General features: G+C 38.3%; 1 protein-coding gene across 1 annotated transcript in view; it reads right to left on the reverse strand.

The window, feature by feature from the left end:
• Positions 1-24227, reverse strand: part of LOC136864028 (BTB/POZ domain-containing adapter for CUL3-mediated RhoA degradation protein 3) — a 198479-nt gene that overhangs the window by 145172 nt on the left and 29080 nt on the right. Inside the window, exon 2 of the mRNA XM_067140540.2 lies at positions 17287-17546. Coding sequence (XP_066996641.1) covers positions 17287-17546 — 260 coding nt within the window. The remainder of the gene's footprint in view (positions 1-17286; positions 17547-24227) is intronic.

A 24227-nucleotide genomic window follows, 5' to 3' on the forward strand; every position in this document is an offset into this window, starting at 1 on the left:
TAGTATTCATACTTGACGTCATCTACCAAATCGGGATGTGTCTCCAAGAAAAGTTTGTGCATTTTCTTTATATTTAAATCACTTTCGAGGTAAGTAATGGGTACTGCCTTATAGTGAGAAACTTTCACTGGGAATTCATTGATGTATCAATTTTGGCAACAATATGCGTTTCTTTAAGATTTCCCCGATTGTTATGTTTGCCCCTATTATCAACAGGAGATTTCCTTAGAGCAACTAATGTTGACAATCGAAAAACAGCCTTATTCGAAACACTGTGTAAGCAAAGAAATGCTTTGCGACATATTTTTACCCTTTCTGTGTTCTTCATTGCAAAACAAGCGAATGAAGAGGCTTTCTTTTTTACTCTATCATCTTTTGCACATTTATTTTTTATATCAAATCGTTCCATTAAGCCCATTAAAAATGTGTCTTGTTCACTTTTTGAACTTCGGGAATATAAACTTATTATAATATCATTTTCCTCTTCAGCATTAATTTTAGAAGTACATTTATCTCAGCACTCAGAGCCCGGTCCAGTGGCCTTGACTGGGACTAAATTTCCTCTACTGTGTTTTTCCGCATTAAGGTGTTCTTGGTATCTTATCGCGAAGTTGTGTCCGGATTGCCCAATATATGTGGCCTGGCACTGATTACATGTTAACTTGTAAATTCCTGAATTTTGAAACTTTCCTTCATTGTTCTCATTGACCCTGCTATGATTGAAAAAACTGTGTCTAGTGTTACTGTTTGTTGAAAACGCTATATTAATGTCGTGCTTCCTAAATAAATTAGTGATTGCATAAATGTTCGGATTATTAAAAGTGAACCTCACATACTTTTTGGTTCGTTCTGTTTGTTTAATTAAACTTGTTTGCTGTTTGTATTTGCGTTTAGTGATTAGCCCGTTAATCATTTTTAAACTAAAGCCGTTAAGGAGGGCTTGTTGTCAAATGAAAGATAGTTCTTTATTCCCCTCTTTATTGGTTAATGGAATTTCAAAGGCCCTGTTAAGAAAGCTGTAATATGCAGATTTTTTCTGTGAATCAGGATGTAAAGAGTTATTATGGATCGTGGTTGGAGTGAATATTGGTTTTCTGTGTATCCCGAAGTAAAATTGGTTCCCTTTTCTACTTGTAGTGACATCTAAAAAAATTGAGTTATTTTTCTCTTCTTCAATAGTGAACTGTATTTTGGGGTCTAGAGTGTTCAAAATACTAAGACTATCGTTAAGGTCCTTGTTTATTATAGCGTATGTATCATCTACATAGCGTACCCACAAGTCTAGCCCTTTAACGTGGTTTACAATGCGAGCATGTTCCAGGTGGTCCAAATATACATTAGCTAATATGCCCGAGGCTGGAGCCCTCATTGGGAGGTCTTCTTGTTGATATACTTTGTTAATGAATAAAACCTAGTTCTGGTTGAGTACAAATTTCAGTATTGTCATAAACTCTTCTATTTCGGGTATACTTATACGTTTGTTTTCTAGTAAATTAGTTTTTATGATTTCAATCGTGTTCTCTATAGGGATATTACTATACATGTCCTTTATATCAAATGAACATGTGATATGAGAGGGTTTAAGTTTTAAATTCCTTAATGATTTTGCTGAAGTCACTAGAATTTTTTTACGGTTGTATTAGAATAGAAAACATAATTTTGTGTTAAAAATTTGTGAATATATTGAGAAGTTTCATATGTGGGACTCTTACGGAAATTTATTACTGGCCTAATGGGTAGGGGAGAGTGTTGTACCTTGGAACAGTTGCATTATCTTTGATGTTAGTAAACATTCTTTAGATCAGTTGAGTTGAGTTCATTACTTTGCTACCCTGGGCCGCACAGTTTTTCTGGTGGCATCCATTGTGGTTTCAGTTCCAAGTTATTTAAGTGTAAAGCATTTTGGTACTTAAAAGTATTTTCAAAGCGATTTCAAATTGGCATGTTATTAGTTCTCACATGTAAAAGAGATTCCTTCAATATTTAAACTAAGTTAGTATATAAATGGACTAACTTCTAGACAGGTTACATTATTGTTCTACCTAACCTATAAAAAGAAATTCATGCTTTTTTCTGAAATGGCTACATCATGTACCTTGGAACACGCACACCTATTGTACCTTGGAACATGTTCAAAGGTACATTACAAGGTACACTATGTTCTTTTAGATGCTATTTTGAAACATTATCTTGTTCTTATTCTGTATTCACCTGAATCCAACTCAATATTAATAGATCTAGACCCAACAATCTGAAGCACTCTTCTCTTGATCAAAACAGACATCCTCTCATATCACATCAAATTATTAGGCCCTTCCCCACAGCTGAAGAGAGGAAACCAGGGAGCACCAGGCGAAGAAGGGAAGGAAAGTCAACAATCCTAACAGCTACTCCTGACAAATATGATCACCAACCTAACTTGTCCACTATGAAAGAAAATAATGAATCTAAAACTTCAGCTTCAAAGAAAAGGACTGAAAGGAATATTCTCAATTCAGAGGAACCTGATTTTGTGTCTAGTGGTTATGAAGCAGATTATGCAGCTGATCTGCTGGAAGAGCACCAAGAGGATGACTTTGCATTAAGCCTACACTTTGATCACCCATGTCTTCCAGGAGAATTTGTTCTGATTCAGTTTCAAACAAAAAAGTCTCTCTTACATTATGTTGGTAAAACACATGAATATGAGAAATATTGTTCCGAGTATAAAATTCAGTTTTTAAAGAGACAGGGTAACACTGAAAACTTAATCTTTAACAAGGATACACTATATGATGTTCCCAAGGAAGACGTCATAATGAAATTGCCTCAGCCAAATGTCTCTGGTGGCACCCAGCGACAAAGGAAACAGATGCACTTTGAAATAGATTTCATAACTTCCAGGTACAACGTTCACTGAAACAAACCTGTGTTTGATTGTGCTGTTGCTATAATATGAAGCGAAACTGATAACAGAACTAGTTTAATCTGATTCTTTTTATTTTCTTATTAATAGTCATTTTCATCAAATGTTAAGAGTCTTTTTTATTAACTTGTAATGAGAGAATAATACTGTGTCCAGTGACCTGTAATATTATGTATGTATGTACAGATGAATAACATCATCATTTCTTGTAAAAAATATAATATTTTTGTAATATTCCGTAATTCTGTCATAACTCGTGAAATGAAAACAGACATAAACATCTATTGTCAAAACGTGCAAAGCCTAAACAATAAGTTGTCTGATTGTGAACTATCCCTGCCAGTGATTGGACTTACGGAAACATGGCTCTCTTGGGCTAGTGACAGTGAACTACCACTCAGTGCTAATTACAGCATATTCCGTCGTGATCGCGCTACTCTAGGTGGTGGGGTGTTGCTAGCAGTGAACAGTACTTTACCATGTAAACGAAGGACAGATCTCGAACGGAACTGTGAGCTAGTGTGGGTGGAGCTACTCTTTCCTCGACGCCCTGTACTTGTGGGATGTTACTACAGACCACCAAATAGCCCATTCAGTGACCTTGAACAGTGCCTGGACTCAGTCATTGCAGCTCTCCCTCATGGTGAAGTAATTTTAATGGGCGACTTTAACTTGTCTATAAAGTGGTCTTCTCCAACTACCGGACTGTCAGCTAACAATTGTGACACATACTTTATAGACGGTTTTATTAATGGCCTCGGACTGAAACAGTTTAATATGTACCCAACCCGTGGACCCAACACCCTGGACTTCATACTCTCCTCATTAGAACTTAAAACAATAACCCCAGGCAGAAACCTTTTCCTGTGCGACCACCAGTCCCTCGATGCTACACTCCTCCTTCCCCACCCCTGCTCAAAGCCTCACAGCAGGACATCCTACCGCCCTACCTACATCAGGTGCCGTGCCGACTGGCCTGCAATGTATAGATAAGAAATGTGTTATTCCACCATTCAATACATAATTTATTCTAATATATCAAGCTAGTACCGGTTTCGGCTCTTTAACGGCCATCATCAGCTAGTACATGTTTTGTTTTAGCCATTAGACAATACACAAGTTGTTATTGTATTAGGCATCCGGATGTCTAATGGGGGATGGAAAAGTATATAACAGCATATGATTAAAATATCAGTGATCAGGGTAAAAAGTCACAAATAGAGTATGAGTATGTAAAACATATTAAAAAACACACAGGCCACAATATACAACATTTAAAAAGTTTCAACACATTAAAATGGTGCGTATGGGTAGACACTTGTTAAAATCTTCAATTCATGCTATATAGATTCCATTCTTCTGTCCTCAGTGCAGTTCCTTCTAAGTTATGTTTATTATATTGCGTAGGGTAATCATCAAGGACATTTTGAAATTAGTGTACGTCTTATTGATGTGGGCCTTTGTCGTGATGAAATTTTGTTATGTTATATATCCCAACTTGTGATATACTATGGCAGGTTTCAATATAGCAAACAGCAGGTCTCGAGCTTGTATTTAGAAGTAGTCGGTGGTAACACCTCTCTTGTCTATGTTTGTTCTTGTAGTCTGTAAAGATAAAGTGATATAAGTATGCCGGTAGTGTGTGTGTATGAAGGAATGCCTAGTGTGTGTATGGAAAGAGTACTTACTATAGTTATTGTGGAGGTCTTGTGCCGATGTGTTTGAAGGCTTGTTGTGTTCTGCTGCGAGTGCGTCTGGGGCTCATATTAGTTGTGGAGGGGAATGTAGGTGGAGGGGAAGAAGGAGTGGCCGTTGGAGAAGTAGGGGCGGGGTCAGGCTTGTGATTCGTTGGTTTGTTAGAGCGTGTGTTTACTATTTTGAGATAATCATTCTTTAATGTCGGAATGGCTTTGTCAAAAATGATGCTGGTTTTTTCATTAATATCGTTAATGTTATGATTGGGGTTGGCGTATTGGTCTAAAGAAATGTAGAAATCTTCGGTTATGTTGAGCAGGGGGCCCTTGGAGTTTATATTTAGTATCGTCATGTCGTTATTGATGTTTGTGAAACTATGCTTGGATTCTTCTACATGTTGGCCTATTGATGAGAAATGGTTATGTTTTACTGCATTTATATGTTCATTGTAGCGGATGGTGAAGTTTCTGCCTGTACGTCCTATGTAACTTATGTCACAGTTGTTACATTTGATACGGTAGACACCTGATTGGTTGTATTTATTGTTATTATTGACTGTTTTAGTGTTATGTATAATGTTGGTACTATTGTGTGTGGTTTTGAATACTGTTTTTATGTTGTGCTTCTTGAAAATATTAGTTATAGTATATATGTGGGTGTTGTTGAAGGTAAATAGGGCGTAGTCTTTTTTGGGTTTGGCTGTTTTTGCTAATTTAGTTTTAGGTTGTGATTTTATTTTGTGAATGATTTTGTTGACCATTTCTTTGCTGTATCCGTTGTGTTTAGCTATGTCGTGGATTAACTTCAATTCATTATTTTGGTCTTCTGTTGTCATTGGGATGTTAAAGGCTCTATAAATCATACTATAATAGGCTGCTCTTTTATGTGTATTGGGATGAATGGAGTCATTTTTTATGGTATTTGAGGTGTGTGTGGGTTTCCTGTAGATCTTGTAAGATAAGTGGTTGTCGTGTCTGGTTATTGTTAAGTCTAGGTAATTTAGTGTACGGTTGTTTTCGGTTTCTTTGGTGAATTTAATTTGGGGATCTAGAGTGTTAAGCTTGTCTAGTATAGTTTGTGCGTCAGTGGATCTATTATCTAAAACTACGAAGACATCGTCAACAAATCTGCACCAAAAATGTATGTTATCTATTTCTTTGATTGACGTGTGTTCTAAGTTATCTATATATATTTCTGCTAATATTCCGGAGGCAGGAGACCCCATGGGTAGGCCTTGTTGCTGATAGATGGTATCGTGAAATCTGAAATAGTTATTGTTTATGGCGAATTCAAGTAAGTTTATGAATTCGTTTATTTCTAAGATGCTCAAGTTGCTATTGTTTTTTAGGTTAGATTCTATTATTTTGATTGTTTGTTTAACAGGAATGTTAGGATACATATTTATTATGTCAAATGAAGCAAGGGTATGGTGTTGTTCGATCTTTAGCTCTCTGGTTCTGTTGCAGAAATCTATTGAGTTTAGTATTGTTTTGTTTGCTAAAAATGTATAGTGCTTTTTTAAAAAATTTTGGATGAATTGCGATAATTTGTAGGTTGGACTGGCTCTATAGTTTATAATAGGTCTCATAGGTACGTCTTCTTTATGTATTTTTGGGTAGGCTTTCGCAGTCGGTAATTGGGGGTTCATTGTTATGAGTTTAGCAGATTCAGTTTCGGTGAGAAGAAAATGTGTGTTTTTAAGTAGAATTTTTAAATTCCTTTGTATGTTGTTGGTTGGATCTCGGCGTTTAATGGAAAAAGTATTGTCTTGGAAACATTTTTTGGTCTTTGTTATGTATTCATTTTTATCCATAATGATCGTAGTGTTGCCTTTGTCGGCCTTCGTTACTAGTAGATTGTTCTGTTTTATTTTATTTTTAAGTTTGTTTAAGTTCGATCTATTGGTAGTATTCATGTTTGGGTTATTGTTGTGGATGCTATTGATGTATTGCGGGATCTTTCTACTGATTTCGTGTCTTACTTCGTCTCGTATGTCATATGGGATCTTTTGTAAAGCAAGTTCTGTTTCGGTAATGGTAGTTATAATATTCTGGTAGGATGATGCATTACCCCAGTTGTGTTTGGGTCCCCTGCTCAATATATCCGTTTCTACGTCGTCAAATACGGTTTGCGTAAGATTTTTTATAGACGGATGGAATTTATGTTGGGAATTCTTGTTAGGAAGAGAGGGATCTTTGTTTTGGATTATGGTTAGTGACTTTGGTTTACTTTGTTGTTGTTTCAGTGTTTCCAGTTTTTTGTTTAGTGTGTTTTGTTTCTTTATGGCTAAGTCTTCTATTTTTTCTCTAGAAATTCGTTGAAAATAATTCCAATAGCTGTGTGGGAGTTCATGGGATGCTTTCAGGTGTGTTGAGTAAAGTTCATTATTAAGGTGTTGTTTCTTTCGATATAGGAATTTTATTTCTTCTTTTAACCAAATTTCATTAGTCCTGTTTTGTGTTTTGCGTGTCTGAGCAGTTCGTCTGTGTTTATTATTGTATTTCTGGAGAAATTTCGGTGTTAAGTTGCTTGAAAGGCATTCCTTCAAAAAGGCAATGCTTTTGGTTGTGTTCATTAGTTTAATTTTCAAGTTCTGATATTTAAATGCCTTACGTTTTGCCTGGTTGGCTTCCGTATTATTATTTATAAATTTCATTTTCCGTATTGACAGACTCAAAGTATAGATAAGAAATGTGTTATTCCACCATTCAATACATAATTTATTCTAATATATCAAGCTAGTACCGGTTTCGGCTCTTTAACGGCCATCATCAGCTAGTACATGTTTTGTTTTAGCCATTAGACAATACACAAGTTGTTATTGTATTAGGCATCCGGATGTCTAATGGGGGATGGAAAAGTATATAACAGCATATGATTAAAATATCAGTGATCAGGGTAAAAAGTCACAAATAGAGTATGAGTATGTAAAACATATTAAAAAACACACAGGCCACAATATACAACATTTAAAAAGTTTCAACACATTAAAATGGTGCGTATGGGTAGACACTTGTTAAAATCTTCAATTCATGCTATATAGATTCCATTCTCCAAGGGCCCCCTGCTCAACATAACCGAAGATTTCTACATTTCTTTAGACCAATACGCCAACCCCAATCATAACATTAACGATATTAATGAAAAAACCAGCATCATTTTTGACAAAGCCATTCCGACATTAAAGAATGATTATCTCAAAATAGTAAACACACGCTCTAACAAACCAACGAATCACAAGCCTGACCCCGCCCCTACTTCTCCAACGGCCACTCCTTCTTCCCCTCCACCTACATTCCCCTCCACAACTAATATGAGCCCCAGACGCACTCGCAGCAGAACACAACAAGCCTTCAAACACATCGGCACAAGACCTCCACAATAACTATAGTAAGTACTCTTTCCATACACACACTAGGCATTCCTTCATACACACACACTACCGGCATACTTATATCACTTTATCTTTACAGACTACAAGAACAAACATAGACAAGAGAGGTGTTACCACCGACTACTTCTAAATACAAGCTCGAGACCTGCTGTTTGCTATATTGAAACCTGCCATAGTATATCACAAGTTGGGATATATAACATAACAAAATTTCATCACGACAAAGGCCCACATCAATAAGACGTACACTAATTTCAAAATGTCCTTGATGATTACCCTACGCAATATAATAAACATAACTTAGAAGGAACTGCACTGAGGACAGAAGAATGGAATCTATATAGCATGAATTGAAGATTTTAACAAGTGTCTACCCATACGCACCATTTTAATGTGTTGAAACTTTTTAAATGTTGTATATTGTGGCCTGTGTGTTTTTTAATATGTTTTACATACTCATACTCTATTTGTGACTTTTTACCCTGATCACTGATATTTTAATCATATGCTGTTATATACTTTTCCATCCCCCATTAGACATCCGGATGCCTAATACAATAACAACTTGTGTATTGTCTAATGGCTAAAACAAAACATGTACTAGCTGATGATGGCCGTTAAAGAGCCGAAACCGGTACTAGCTTGATATATTAGAATAAATTATGTATTGAATGGTGGAATAACACATTTCTTATCTATACTTTGAGTCTGTCAATACGGAAAATGAAATTTATAAATAATAAAATGGCCTGCAATGTGTCGTGCCCTGGAATGCCTTCCCTGTAGTCTGCTCGAAATAGCTGATATCGAATCGGCTCTTGACCTGCTGTATGACTGGCTGCAAGCTGCAATTAATGACTTCGTACCTGCACAACGGGATACTACTAGCAAACATCAACACTGGATATCACAAGAGACCAGACTGAAATGATTTAATAAGAAGAGAGCTTGGCGCCTGTGGAAAGACTTCCCTAACCCACACATTCACAATACCTTAGTTAAAATCCGCCGCCACGCGAGGTTTATGGTCAGAAGAGACTACAAAACACACAGACACTGTCACTGAAAACGTCCGCAGCAATCCCAAGCGCTACTGGAGTCTCATCAACACACGGAGAAGGACGGAGCGGATTCCTGTCAGCGTGAACCACAACGATGCAACAGCAGATGGCGCCGATCGCAATGAACTGTTCAACAGGTATTTCTTCTCCAACTTCTCCCCTCCCTTACAAAACCAACCGCTCCCTCCCGTTGGTACAGCCTCAAACAGAACCCTATGAAGCATAACTACCACGCCAAGTGAATTTCATAACCTTCTTCAAACTCTTCGTACCAACAAAGCTACCGGTGCCGACACTATAGGTCCTCTTTTCCTAAAAAATACTGCCAGCACTCTTTGCGTCCCTCTCCCTAAATTATTTAACAGATGTTTTGCCGTGGGCTATTTTCCTATTACCTGGAAACAGGCAAATATTGTTCCACTTCTCAAATCAGGCAACAAATTTAATGTTTCATCTTACCGACCAATCTCTATTCTCCCCACACTATCCTTTATCTTTGAAAAAATTATACACCAGCGACTCCTCGCATTCACTTTGCCGTATATCTCAACCAAGCAGCATGGTTTTCTACCAGGTGGCTCTTGTCTAACAAACCTGGCCACTCTGCATAGCTTTGCATCACACGCCATTGCAGCTAAATCACAGCTGGATATCTGCTACGTAGACATTTCGAAAGCTTTCGATTCTGTTGACAATACTCTGTTGCTCCATAAACTCTCCGAACGATTTAATATACACGGCAGTCTTCTGACCCTTCTTGCTGGCTTCCTACATAACCGTTGGCAGAGTGTGGTAATATCAGGCACTTCATCCTCATGGTTACCAGTCACCTCCGGTGTCCCACAGGGCAGTACTCTTGGCCCCTTGCTGTTTTCTTTGTTTATGGACGATCGGCCGTCCGAACTCAACGAAACAGCGAATACCCTACTCTTTGCTGACGACTGCAAGATATTTAGGGAGATCAGGAATCCAGCAGATGCAGCTCTGCTACAGTCCTCACTTAATGCCCTCTCAAACTGGTGCCGTACTTGGAAACTTATCCCCAATCCACAAAAATGCAGCCACATGACCATAACACTGCGTAAATCTCCTCTACCGACATCATATTACCTACTCGACAAGCCCATCACCGTGGTTACGCAACAGCATGACCTAGGTGTAATATTCGATACAAAATTACAATTTAAGACCCATATAGAAACACATACAACCAAGGCTATGAAATTACTAGGCATTCTCTATCGCTTCACAGAAATTTCTGACCCCATTGCTCTTCGTCACTTCTTCCTCACGATCGTTCAACCTCTCTTAAACTACTGCTCTCCGATTTGGACAACAGCCGCCCCCTCCAATACTAAGCAGTTAGACAAAGCAGTGTCCTTCTTTGCTGCAATTGTAAGGAACAGAAACCCCAAGCTCAGAAATCTGTCTACGCAGCAGGTATTAATGGCAATTAATGTGTCACCGCTGCACATCAGGCGACAGGTAGCTGACCTGAGTTTCCTCCACGAGATCTTAAATGGACATTACCGCTCAGAACATCTTGTTTCTCTCTTCTCTCTCCGCGTTCCTTCCCGTTCCACCAGAACCAAAGACCTTCTCCACATTCCCCACACTCAGCACTCAATACTTCAACGATCTTTCCTAATCCGCCTCCCAACACTCTTTAACAATATTAATAGGAGACAAGAGCTTGATATAGCATCAAATAAAAGTGAATTCGAGAGGTGTGTAAATAGTATCTTAAAGATAAGTTGATGTGAAGGGATTATACCGCCATCTTGACCCACGACGACTTGGCTATGAACATGGACATTCTATGGTTTTCGATTTGGACAGTTATTAGTAGGATGTGTACCTGATCTTGTTATATTTTGTTGTTTGTTATATTTTATTACGAAAGTTTACGTTTGTTAAATAGTCTGTTGACAGTGCAAGTGAAATTTGCTCAGTGCAGCTGTATCTTGTGCTTCGTGAATAAATAAATAAATAAATAAATAAATAAATAAATAAATAAATAAATAAATAAATAAATAAATAAATAAATATATCTTTTTTATGCAACTTAGGCATGGCTCTCGCTATAGGCAGTCCTGGGTTCATATTTATCATCCTTTGTACTTCTTGCTCATTTAGGAAGGTACTTTGTTTAAGAATTCCTTTCAAGTTTCTTTGAATTCGCGTGGTGGGATCTTTACTTACGACCTTAAACTTATTCTTATTGAAGAAAGTTTGTTTTTCCTATATAATCAGTTTTATTTAAAATAACTATAGTGTCTCCTTTATCTACTTTAGTTATGACTATATCGCTTTGTTTGATTTTGCATTGTAGTTCCTTGCTTATTCTGATATTTTCTTGGTTTTTCTTTTACCCGTTTATAAGGGAAGGGATTTTTTTCCTTGCTTCATATCTCATGTCACTCTGTACCTCGACTGGAAGGGTTTGTATTGCAGCTTCGGTTTCGGCCAAGGTGCGGGTTAATTCCTTATTTTTATTTAGAGTGTGCCAGTTGTAATTCGGGCCCTTACCTAATATTTGCAATTCTTGATCTGTGAAAACTGTCTTTGAAAGGTTTTCAACTGGGGGTGGGCGTCTGTTATGTTCAAGTGTTGGTTTAAACCGTAATCTATTCTCCTTTCTTGGTTTATCCTCTTTCAGATCATCTAATTTCTTATTTATTGCAACGTGTTTCTTTTCCATTAAGTTATCTACTTTATCCTTACTGTGTCTAAGGAAGGAGTCCCATTCCAACAGTAAAAGAGTTCCTGCAGCTTTAAGATGAGTTGTATATAATTCTCGGTTGAGAAATTGTTTCTTTTTGTACAAGAATTTTACCTCCCTTTTTATCCAAGTTCGGTTCACCATTTTCTGAGTTACTGAATGAAATTTTGAGTATAATGTTTTCTTTTGAGTCCCTTTTATAAATTTGGGTATTAAATCGTTCCTTAAACATTCTTTAAGAAAAATTATATTTTTGCTTGCTGTTGCTACTTTCACCTTTAGTTTTAGACAGGTGTTCGCTATATTTCCTGCCTGGTTGGCGTTCGTATTACATACTATCCACTTCATTCCGTATCGATATTGTAATCAAGTTAACTAATGAAAAAGGTTCCACCTGATCGATACTTTCCTTTTTATAATTTAGCCTTAGGCTAAATTTTTGTCATTAAAAACTTACAGTACATGTTTCGATTGCTTAGCAATCATCATCAGCTGTTTCACATAATGCTTAGGTAAAAAATAGCATAAAACAATTCCATAATTAAGATTAAAATTATGTTAGTAAGGAACAATTACGGGGAGGGGGCAGGAAATACATGAAGTAAGGGGCGGGGGGGGGGCAGTTGTTAGTTAAAGATTAAAAACTTATACAAATTTTTAAAAAAAAGCCCTCCTTAATGGCTTTAGTTTAAAAATGATTAACGGGCTAATCAATAAACGCAAATACAAACAGCAAACAAGTTTAATTAAACAAACAGAACGAACTAAAAAATATGTGAGGTTCACTTTTAATAATCCAAACATTTACGCAATCACGGCATTAAGATACCGTTTTCAACAAACAATTACACTAGACACAGGTTTTTCAATCATAGCAGGGTCAATGAGAACAATGAAGGAAAGTTTCAAAATTCAGGAATTTACAAGTTAACATGTAATCAGCCCCAGGCCACATATATCGGCCAATCCGGATGCAACTTCGCGATAAGACACCAAGAGCACGTTAATGCAGAAAAACATAGAAGGTTTTCCGCAATGGGTGAAGGTATGAAAGAGAAAGGCCATAAATTTACAAATATCAATCAGGACCTTGCAATCATCAATAGACTAAATAAAGGACTAATGAATAGTTTGGAAAGTATACTTATATTTCTGGATAAGTTGCTTAATAAGGATAAAAATTTAAATGAAATGAACGAACAAAGAAATCCCTTATTTGAACATGTATTGAGATACATGGAATTATTAGGAGGCAATCAAATACGCCCAATAAAGGTAGGAAGCAATCACAAAGCAGTTACGTCACAAATAGAAGCCACCCCCCTACACATAACAACAAATGACGACACGCCTTCACTTCCCCTTCCCCCTCCATACCAAGCTAGCATAACGTCCTCATCACACCGCTACTACACAAGGTCGAGGACGGCAGAAATAGATACAAACTCGTAAACATCGGAACAAGAACAAATTGGTCAGGGGTAAGTTTAAAAGTTTTTACAGTACAAACAATTCCTTTAGACAACACATCCCCAGGTATTCTCAATTAACAAACGCATCCTTTCTGCCAGTTACAGGTCGCACACCAAAACATCCCCACTTAACATTTTGCAAATAGAATGTGTATAACCGAACAATTGGATAGGGGCAAGTTTAAAAAATGTTTACAGTTACAATTTAATTAAAATGCAAACAACACACCCCCAGGTAATTTTTAATTAACAGACGCATTTTTTTCTGCCAGTTACAAGTCGTACTCCAAACTATCCCAACTTAACGAAACCTGAATAATTCGACCAACAATAAACATAATCTCCTCCACCGGACAGTAACAAGATACAAATAAGAAAGGTCTAGCAAAAGAAGGAACATTATACAACCAAGACAAGTTTGCAAGAGCATCATGCTAAAAACTGTCGAATTTCATAAATAACCAGTGCATTGACATAGAATGAAACCAAAGACTTTTTAATTCAAAAAATAGTTTTTAATTTGTGTAAGTTTTTAACCTCTTAACATGAAAGCCCGAATATACTCGGGGTTTTATATATTTATATAAAATAAAATCCCGAGTATACTCGGGAATGTCGCTCATTGGTCGGTACCTAATTTAAAAGCCCGAATATACTCGTTTCTTGTTGTTTCTCAATATTTCCGCCAGATGTTTATGAAATTATTACTTTAGGGTCCTATTTTTGCCAACAGATGTCTCTGACTCAACCGTAGTGGATGTCGGTGACTCAGGCAGTTCGTTTTTGCGGCTTTCCAGCGATGTAACATTGTGTGTTGATCCTTGTTTTAGGGCATTTCACACAGCCACAAAAATTTGAACAGTATTGAGCGTCATGTTGTATTACTTGCCATCTGTTAACTGCTGTGTTTTATTTTAGAACCCGTAAAAAATATCACGAGTATACTCGGGATTTTAAAGCAGGAACTTTTCGGTGGCTTATATTTCATTGTTAAGTTCGAAAAATGTATTTTTATTGTTACCACTGTCATTAGTTTTCAATAAATGGCCCATTTTAACAATAAAAAAATTAGGTAAAAAATGATCACAATTTTGTAAATAATTGGTATGTTAAGAGGTTAATCTTTAACTAACAACTGCCCCCCCATACTTCACGTATTTCCCGCCCCCTCCCCCTAACTGTTCCTTACTAACATAATTTTAATCTTAATTATGGAATTGTTTTATGCTATTTTTTACCTAAGCATTATGTGAAACAGCTGATGATGATTGCTAAGCAATCAAAACATGTACCGTAAGTTTTTAATGACAAAACTTTAGCTGAAGGCTAAATAATAAAAAATGAAAGTATCGATCAGGTGGAACCTTTTTCATTAGTTAACTTGATTACACTATCGATACGGAATGAAGTGGATAGTATGTAATATAGTGGTACTACTCGCAAGTAAAGGCGACCCATCATGTTCCCCGCGTGACGGTACTAGTTACAAGTAGTCTCATGGTCCTAATTCGATCATCCCTTGGTCGCCCCTTTTAGTCGTCTCTTACGACAGGTAGGGGATACCGTGGGTGTATTTTTCATCTGTGTCCCCTGCCACGGGGGGTTGTGTGTTTGGTCCGCGAGAGCTATTTTATTTTGTTCAAGTCTGCCGGCAAGCCAGTTAGGACCACCCCTATCCGCCACCTGAGATGCGCCACATGGAAGTATCACCTCTCCCCCTGCTATGCCAGCATAGCAGGTTTTGGTCATCAGGTAGAACCCATGGTTTATCTCGCAAGGTGGTACTAGTCGCAAGTAATGTCGACACATGGTGTTCCACATGTAATGGTACTAATCACAACTCTTCTCATGGTTCTAATATCATCCCGTGGTCGCCCCTTTTAGTCACCTCTTACGACAGTCAGGGATACTGCGAGTGTATTCTTCGTCTGCATCCTCTACCCACACGGGATTGTGTTTTTAATGATGATGCTTGTTGTTTAAAGGGGCCTAACATCTGAAAGTCATTGGCCCGGTTGCGCTTTCTGGTCCGCGAGAGCTATTTTATTTCGCTCAAGTCTGCCAGCATGCCAGTAGGATCCCCCTACCCGCCACCTGGGATGCACCACGTGGGGGGTATCACCTCTTCCCTTGCCACGATAGCGTAATGGGTTCCTGGTATTGTATTTGACTCAGTGGGCAGATTAGAGTTGGGGTGAGGAGAATTGGGTGTAGTAGTATTTGGTGAGGATAGGGAAGTTGAAGGAGTGGGTGTTGAAAGTGTAACATGAGAAGGTGATGGATTCAACAGCTGATGAACATTATGCTTTGCAGCATAATAAGGATATTGGGAATATGTAGAGTGAACCGGAGAACAGTGGATGAGGAAAATGGTCATACTGTCCCCTGTCTACACAAAATAAAATGTCCATCATAGAATGCTGAACTCCGGCTCGAGTTATTGGTGAATATTTCTGCGTCCTTTTGGCAACCAAGTTCCCGAAGATCTGACATTCATCCCCTTCTCGAAGTTTGCTTGCAGATGCTACCAGTATTTCAAACGTCTCCTCTAGTTTCTCGTCCCCAATTTTATGCGTGTGTAAATATATATAGCTCCCATGCTCTTTATTTTTATTTTTCGGGGTGAAGAAAGCAATCATTTCCTCCCGACATTCCTCGGCCGTTGTGTTCTGTTCCGTCACCGGCTTCTCCCAAACATCATTCCTTAAAATTTTGTTGAAATGCCTGGGATGGCCAGCTAGCCACAGAATTTCCTTATCTCTGTACATTTCAGTGTGTTCTGCTCGGTCCACTCAATGTTTACTGATCAAGCAAACAGAGGCGTATGCGTGTTGCACGCCAAGGTTCTGCGTACATACAAGCTTGCTGTAACTTCTGCAAGCAAAGCTCTTTGATGTGATGCGGAAAAAAAAAAAAAAAAAACAAGCAGTGGAACGCAACGAACCTCGTCCCGCATCGTTCATGTTGCAGGCTAAGGTTGCGCAGTACCATCCAGACAGGAGCACGACGCAATTATGTTACAGGGTTCTGTTGCAAGTCCGGACGTACCTTTACAGCTAACACATGTTAATCTGAAACTGAGGAGAGTCCAATAGTGTGACATTCCATCTAGTTCAATAGGCGAACGAATGCCCGAGGATCATGTAATACTTTCATCCAAACGAGCAGAAACTGCTAGACACTGAACTGTGCATGAGCATGCATGGTTCAGTGTGAACTTTTGTCACATTTATATTAACACCTGGAGACCAATCTATGCAAGATATAGCAGGGATTATTTTTCTCCCTAATTCTATAACAATTTTTTTTGCTGTTTGTTTTATGTCACACTGACACAGATAGGTCGTATGGCGACAATGATATAGGAAAGGCTTAGGAATGGGAAGCGGCAGTGGCCTTACTTAAGGTACATCGCCAACATTTGCCTGGTGTGAAAGTGGGAAACAACGGAAAACCATCTTTAGGGCTGCCAACAGTGGGGATCAAACCCACTATCTCCCGGATGCAAGTTCACAGCTGCGCGGCCCTAACCTCACGGCCAACTCACCCGGTAAAAAAGAATGTTAAACACATAATAATAATAATAATAATAATAATAATAATAATAATAAAAACAACAAGAATTAAAAGAGTGATGATAGAATCTGTAAATGATTTTTCAAGAACAAAATATGCCATTCAGTTTTTAAATTAAAATATATCTTTTTTCAGGCATACTCAATTATCAAATATTTTATTTTCCAAATATCTTTTAATTTTATCTTCCTGAATTAGTTCCAAAAGACTGGAAAACATCGGTTATAGATTAACAAAGTCAAAACTGAAAAGAAATGGCTTCCACTATAACAAATTTTCAGATTCCCTCAACAATACCAACCCTGCATGGATGAAGTTCCACAAGAAAATCCTTGCACTCCTGTTTCAATCAATTTTGATTTGTGTCAACAAATGACACGAGAATCTAGGAAGTGAGATTAGTAGAATGAATAAAAATCTAAACAATCTTAATTAAATATGAACTAAGAAAGATTTCTTACTTTAGTTGTAGAGCTTATTAGTAACTGTTCCTCTTTCTGAGACGTTATCAGAGGAACCCTGCAGATGGGTTCTGCTTCACGTTCCTTCTTCATCAGTGCTTGTTCACAAGATTCTGCCAGCTCTGAGATGCAGTAGTACTTAGCTTCAGCCAATAATTCTGCCATTTGTTTACAACTTTCAGGCAGGGGTACACTTCCGTCTCTCAAGAAATTAAGAATGGTTCCGAAGTGCTTTCCACACCTATCTATTAAGATCCAGCCTGTTAAAAGAAAAAGCCCACCTGGATTAGATCACTGTTAACGTAAGACTCAATAGATTTTTTGCAATTGTTCAGTTATGGAAACTAACATTTAAGTCAAAGCCATCTTTAAGAATAATACCACGATAAAGAAAAAGCAATAGGCAATGTGAACCAAAAATGCTTCCAGCAATAATTTACAAATACACTCCCTAACAACAACAAAAACAAATTTGAAGAACCCAGAAAGTGAGGATGAAACAAAATGAAACTTCATGTGTTGAGAATGTATGTGATGTTATCTCAGTGATTAAAAAATCAAGTCAAATTTACAAGGAATTTGGCAGTATGAGGCCACTTATCCGTATGACGTTTCACCATCTCTGGCCTGGATGCATGCACCGATCGGTTGGAAAGGGTGTCATAAAGCCATTGTATCCTCCCCTGAGGCAAGCTGACCCACAACTGTTATAACTGCTCCTTGATATCCTGGATACTGGCACAGGGGCGGAGTGGACGTACGAGTTGGTCCCATACGTTCTAACGGGGATAGATCTGGGGACCATGCAGGCCACGGAGTACCTGAACATCACACAGTCGGTTCATAGAAAGATATGTCGTGTGTAGATGAGCATTGTCCTGTTGAAAAATGTCACCACGATATGGTCGCACAAGAGGATACAGGATGTCCATGACGTACCGTTGTGCCGTCAGAGTTCCTTCAATCACTACCAACCATGGCCCAATGGCTCCCCACAGCATGATGCCAGGGGAAACGCTGATTTGTCTCTCCAACACACTGGAAGAACGGGACTTCTCCCAAGGTCACTGCCATAGTTGCACACGATGGTCATCCGGGGTAGTGCAGAACCATGATTCATCACCGAACACAATGTGATGCTGTTCATAAGCAGTCCATGCTTCCTGGTCACGGCACCACTTCAAACACAGCTGTTCGTAACGTGGTGTTAACAGCAGCCTACACATTGGACAGTTATTCCCTAGTCCGGCTGCTGCTAATCTCCGACCAATGGTGCAGGACGACACAATATTGCAGGCAGTCCATTACTTGTTCTTGGATGGCAGGCACAGATGTGAAGGGGTTACGAAGTGCTTGGTGAACAATATCATGATCCTCCCTTGTCGTGGTCACACGACGTCACCCGGATCCTTCACAATGTGTATGCCTGCCCTCACGTTCCCATGCAGTCCAACATCGGAGCTACTGTCGCATCCGAATGCCCCAAAAATCTGGATATTGTATGATTCGACCAGCCTGCCAAATGGAGACCCACAATGAGTTAAATGCCCACAGATGTTGTGTACGTGTACTAAGTTAACATTATATTGACGTCCAACCATTTCTTCCGAGTACTTCAATTTTTTTTCTCAGGCAATGTACAACTAATAATTTCCCCATTTATACAGGGTCTTTGTACTATTTAATCATAATCCTCATACAAATTCTCTCCTAATAGTGGAATATTCCCCTAATCATTTCTAATTCTTCTAATTTCTTAAAATTCATGTTTTCAAGTAATTTTGCATCTACAAAACCTTTCAATCTTGTAATGGGGAGGGTGTCACCACCGTTGCAAGATCAGTTTGCATTTCTGTCTATTTTGTTTTCTATTTAGTATATGTGTGTTTCAGAACATAAGGAAAGCCATATGGCAGAATTTGAGGCACTGTGGAATACATGTGTCTGAGGAAGAGATGGAGGAAGAAATGGAAAGGGAAGAGGGTAGAGGGTAGAGAAGATGAGACATGGAAACAGTTCTGCAACTTGCAAGTTAGACAAGAGTTTGGACTGTTGTGTGCTTCATACAGAATAAAACAAGCTGTGGCCAATAAGTTGGTAGTGGATTCTTTTGGTATTTTGGAGGAAATGCCAACTAGGAAAGAACTCGCAGTTTTTGAAAATATTAAACAGCAGGTAATTGAAGAAGAGGTTGGTATTGAAGACTGTAATGCATTTATAATTTATGAAGAAATCAAGATGATTAAATTGATAGTGATTTTGGAAATAATTCTGTGTTACAAGGCGAGTCACATCCAGAAATAAGTCCTACATTAGTTGATAAGTCAGGGAAGTAGTAGCTCTCCGTACATTCGCATCACCACTATATAACAAGAGCATAATATTCCCAGAAGACCACTTGACTTATGCTTATATTGTTTGTCCAACCTTTGTCCCGTTTCCCTATGGGGTTGGGTATGAGGCGAGATGAATCTGTCGTGGCGGGTTTTTATGACAAGATGCCCTTCCTGACGTCAACCTCATCAGAGGAGTTAATGAGATGAAATGAATGACGTGATATATGATATTAGGGAGAGGGTGAAGCCTGGTGCCAGCACATAGCCTACTCCTGTCGAATAGCACCAAGGGGTCTGCTCAAGGCTTAACGTCCCCACCCGACAGACGAATCACCATGAACAGCATCATATGCCCTCACTCCATATGAGCACTGTTGAGAGGTTTGGAATTTAATCCAGGCTTTTGGCACGCAATCTAGTGATTAGAAATTGTATACCACCACCTCCCCTACCCTGCCGGCCAACATTCTGACGGTGAAAATTTTTTCGACCAACGGGACTCGAACCAGATAACCTCGGTGTCAGACCTTTCAGAATTCAGCACCTTAATGATCATGGCCACCAGGCGGGTACTTGACTCGTGATTATATTATCTCGACAAAACAAGAAGTCTTACAAACATTTGAGAATACAGTCACACCAACACAGATAGGTCTTATGGCGATGATGAGATAGGAAAGGGCTAGACGTGGGAAGAAAGTGGCTGTGGCCTTAATTAAGGTACAGCCTGGTGTGAAAATGGGAAACCACAGAAAATCATCTTTAGGGCTGCCGACAGTGGGGTTCGAACCCACTATCTCCCAAATGCAAGCTCACAGCTGTGCGCTCCTGACCGCACGACCAACTTGCTCGGTGAGAATACACTTAGAATGCCATGCAGATAAAGAAGAATCTTGCAAGAAAGAACTAATAACGAGTTTTGCAATTATTTCTTCAAAAAGAGAAAATAAAATGTAATTATCCATGACCAAAGGATAAAAGTCTGGATGACAAATATTTAGAAACAATTTGACCCAAACAATACCTTATTGTTAAAAGCATCTAAACGTTGTGCCAATAGATTCAAAAGAAAAAACAAAAGAGATTCATATAAGATCACACAAAAAGTTAACAAGAGATGTGCATTTGATGCTGTTGATATACAAGCAAAAGCTGAACATTTGTTATAGGCCTGAGGAATTTCATTGCTGACCATAATTTTACCCCAGAGCAGATAAACGCAGATGAATCCAGATTCAATAATCATATTCTGGAAGAATTCTTGCCATAAGGTGAAACAAGACTGTCTTCAGTGCCAGTGGTATATGAAACTGGGTAGGATTTAAACACAACACCCCCTCCACCCAACCCTGAACATTTGAACCAATCTTTTTTTATTTGAAACATAAAATTATATATATATATATCAATTTCTTTGTTGGTTTCTAACACTGAAAGAATCATCTGCAACCAGAAATAATAATAGCCTAATACTGATTGTAGCAGTAGCAGCAATGACCCCTGACCCGGTGGGGGTTTACCCATTCCCCCACTGGGCATGTCCCAGGTGGCTGATACAGGGCCCTCACCGGACTTGTACAGAGGGTCTGAGAGAAATAAAGTGCCTCTCACAGGACAAAAAGAGGTACAGCCAGAATACATCTTTAGGGAACCCTCTAAGTATAAGGCTCAACTTTTTTTTTTTTTTTTTTTTTTTTGCTAGTTGCTTTACGTCGCACCGACACAGATAGGTCTTATGGCGACGATGGGACAGGGAAGGGCTAGGAGTGGGAAGGAAAAGGCCTTGGCCTTAATTAAGGTACAGCCCCAGCATTTGCCTGGTGTGAAAATGGGAAACCACAGAAAACCATTTTCAGGCCCCTACTCTTTGTTTCAAATATCTGGATACAAAGAAATAAGAAAAATTGTTAGTTAAAAGTAAATTATTTCAAGAACCTCTTAAACTGTGAATGCCCAAAAAGAACAACTTGCCTCTAAAAAAACCCACTCCAAATCCAGAAGTCAACAAGTAATCAGAGAACTAAAAGACAACAAATCACCAGAAGATGGAATAGTTACCAAAATGTTAAAAACAGGTTGTGAAAAACTGGCCCAAAGTATTCAAGAAATCCTTCAGGACATCTGGCATCCTGACGATTGGAAGGGTGCATTAATTCACCCTCTTCACAAAAAAGGGGACAAATCAGACATTAATAACTTTAGAGGTATTTCTTATATCAGTCATCTACCTTCTCTAAGGCCCTGCTTAATTTATTCGAAAAAACAAGCAGACCACCTAACTGCAAATTATTAGACAGGGTTCCAAAAAGGAAGATCCCGTACAGAGCAAATCCTAAACCTAAAAACCATCTTACAAATTCACAAAATCAAATAATAATCAACTCTGTTGACTTCAGAAGGCATATGACTCCATATAGACATAGACACTGTTCAACAAACTAGAGAAATTATAAGTCGACAGGAAAACAAGGGAAATGATCAAACAAACTCTATCCAACACAATATCAAAAGTTACATTTCTGGGGAAAATTTCTGAACTGTTTGAAATCAGAAGCAATGCCAAACAGAATAATCCCCACTACTACTATTCAATCTAGTTCTGGAAAAAGTTATTCACAAATGGGAAAAAAAACCTAATGGGATAAATATTAACAGACTTCTCGAAAACAAAATTCACCTTGATTGCTTAGCTTTTGCAGATTACCTAACAACCGTTTCCAACATCATGCAAGAAGCAATCCAGTTCATAGCAAAACTCCATGAAATAGTAGCCAAAACCACACTGCAAATTTAATTTCTAAAGAAGGAACTAAATCAAGATTCGACAATCAACCATTAATCACCACATTCAGAAAAATCCTATATGTACACAAGGGGGGTTTTTCAACCTCTGATCATGCACTAAGAAAACAAGAGGTAGTCTGACGCCAGGTCTGTGCAACGTGAGACTGCACAACATTCCCTCCACAACCTCTGCCACTGTCGGCTCCAATGCATCAGTCATAGCCAAGCTACGGCAATTGTTCATGGCTGCTAAGAACGATACTCCCGCCAAGTGTGAGATGCGATGTGTGATACGTTTTCCGTAAGCAGAAGGATGTAGCCTTGCTGAAATCCATCGCAGAATGAGTGCAATGTATGGTGAAAACTATATGAGCGATGGTAGTGTATGGGAATAGTGTCGGAAATGTTAACAAGGGTGAAAGGATATCCATGACAAAGGTGGGCAACAACGCAAGTCTGTCACTACCGTACCCATGGTCGAGAGTGTTGACGAGTTTGTCTGTGACAAATGGAGGTTTACAATCGGTGAACTTTCTGCAGCAATCCCAGATATTTCAAGGTCTTCTCTGTACAGAATTGGGTCTCAATAATTAGGATACTGGAAACTTTGTTCGCAATGGGTCCCGAGAATATTGTTTGATGATCACAAAACTCAGCGAATGGCATCGGCCGAAATGTTTCTCATATATTACCATAATGAGGGGGAAGAGTTTTTAAGGTATATCGTTATTAACGATGAAATTTGGTATCTGTATGACAATAAGTGAATTTCTTTCAAGAATAAAATTTACTGTGTCCACCTATTCAATACAATTATATTCTGTAGTGATTATATCCTACATGAATTATAATAAAATTATAATATTATTATAATATTATAATTACATAATTATAGTTACTTGTAATCTGTATGACACTCAAGAAACCAAAGAACAGCATAAGCAGTGGATACACCCTTCTTCAAACAAGCCAAAAAGTTTAAACTGACACTGAGCAACAGGAAAACAATGGCTACTGTGTTTTGGGACCATAAAGGTTTCATGTTGGTGGACTTTATTATGGATCAGGGAAGAATAACAAAGGAAGTTCATTGTGAAACTTTACGTCATCTCCACAGAATGATTCAAAACAAAGAGGCATGCTCTTATGCACGACCGCACTGTGCCAACGTGATGAAAGACTTTCTCAAACAATTCAAGTGAGAAGTTTTCAACTATCCACCACATAATATGGACCTCGCACCTAGTAATTTTCAAGTCTTTCAAGAATTGAAGACACAGTTGGGCAGACAACTCTCCGCCACCAACGAAGAACTTCAGAAGGCTGTCCAGATGCACCTTCCCTCACTGGTGGCAGACTTCTTTGCAGAGGGGATGAAAAAGCTGGTGTCACGATAGGATAAATGCCTATCCTTTTGGTGATTATGGAGAAAAATAAGAATGAAACTACTGAACTTCTAGTAATAAAATCATTTTGTTATGACAATACATACATACATACATACATACACACATACATACATACATACATACATACATACATACATACATACATACATACATACATACATACATACATTATCATTATAGACTGTTATGCCTTTCAGCGTTCAGTCTAAAAATAGGAAAGAATTTCCACCAATCAATACTTGTTTTTTTTAATGCTTATATTAAGCTACAGGACCGGTTTCGACCCCATATACAAGGTCATCTTCAGCTGAACCATGAATACATATTTATATGATGAAGCTTTGATTAAATTGCATTGTCAAAGGAATGTTATATGATGTGCATTTAGTCACATACAAATGGGGCATGTCTT

The sequence above is a fragment of the Anabrus simplex genome, chromosome 2 (genome assembly GCF_040414725.1).
Source record: "Anabrus simplex isolate iqAnaSimp1 chromosome 2, ASM4041472v1, whole genome shotgun sequence".
NCBI lineage: Eukaryota > Metazoa > Arthropoda > Insecta > Orthoptera > Tettigoniidae > Anabrus > Anabrus simplex.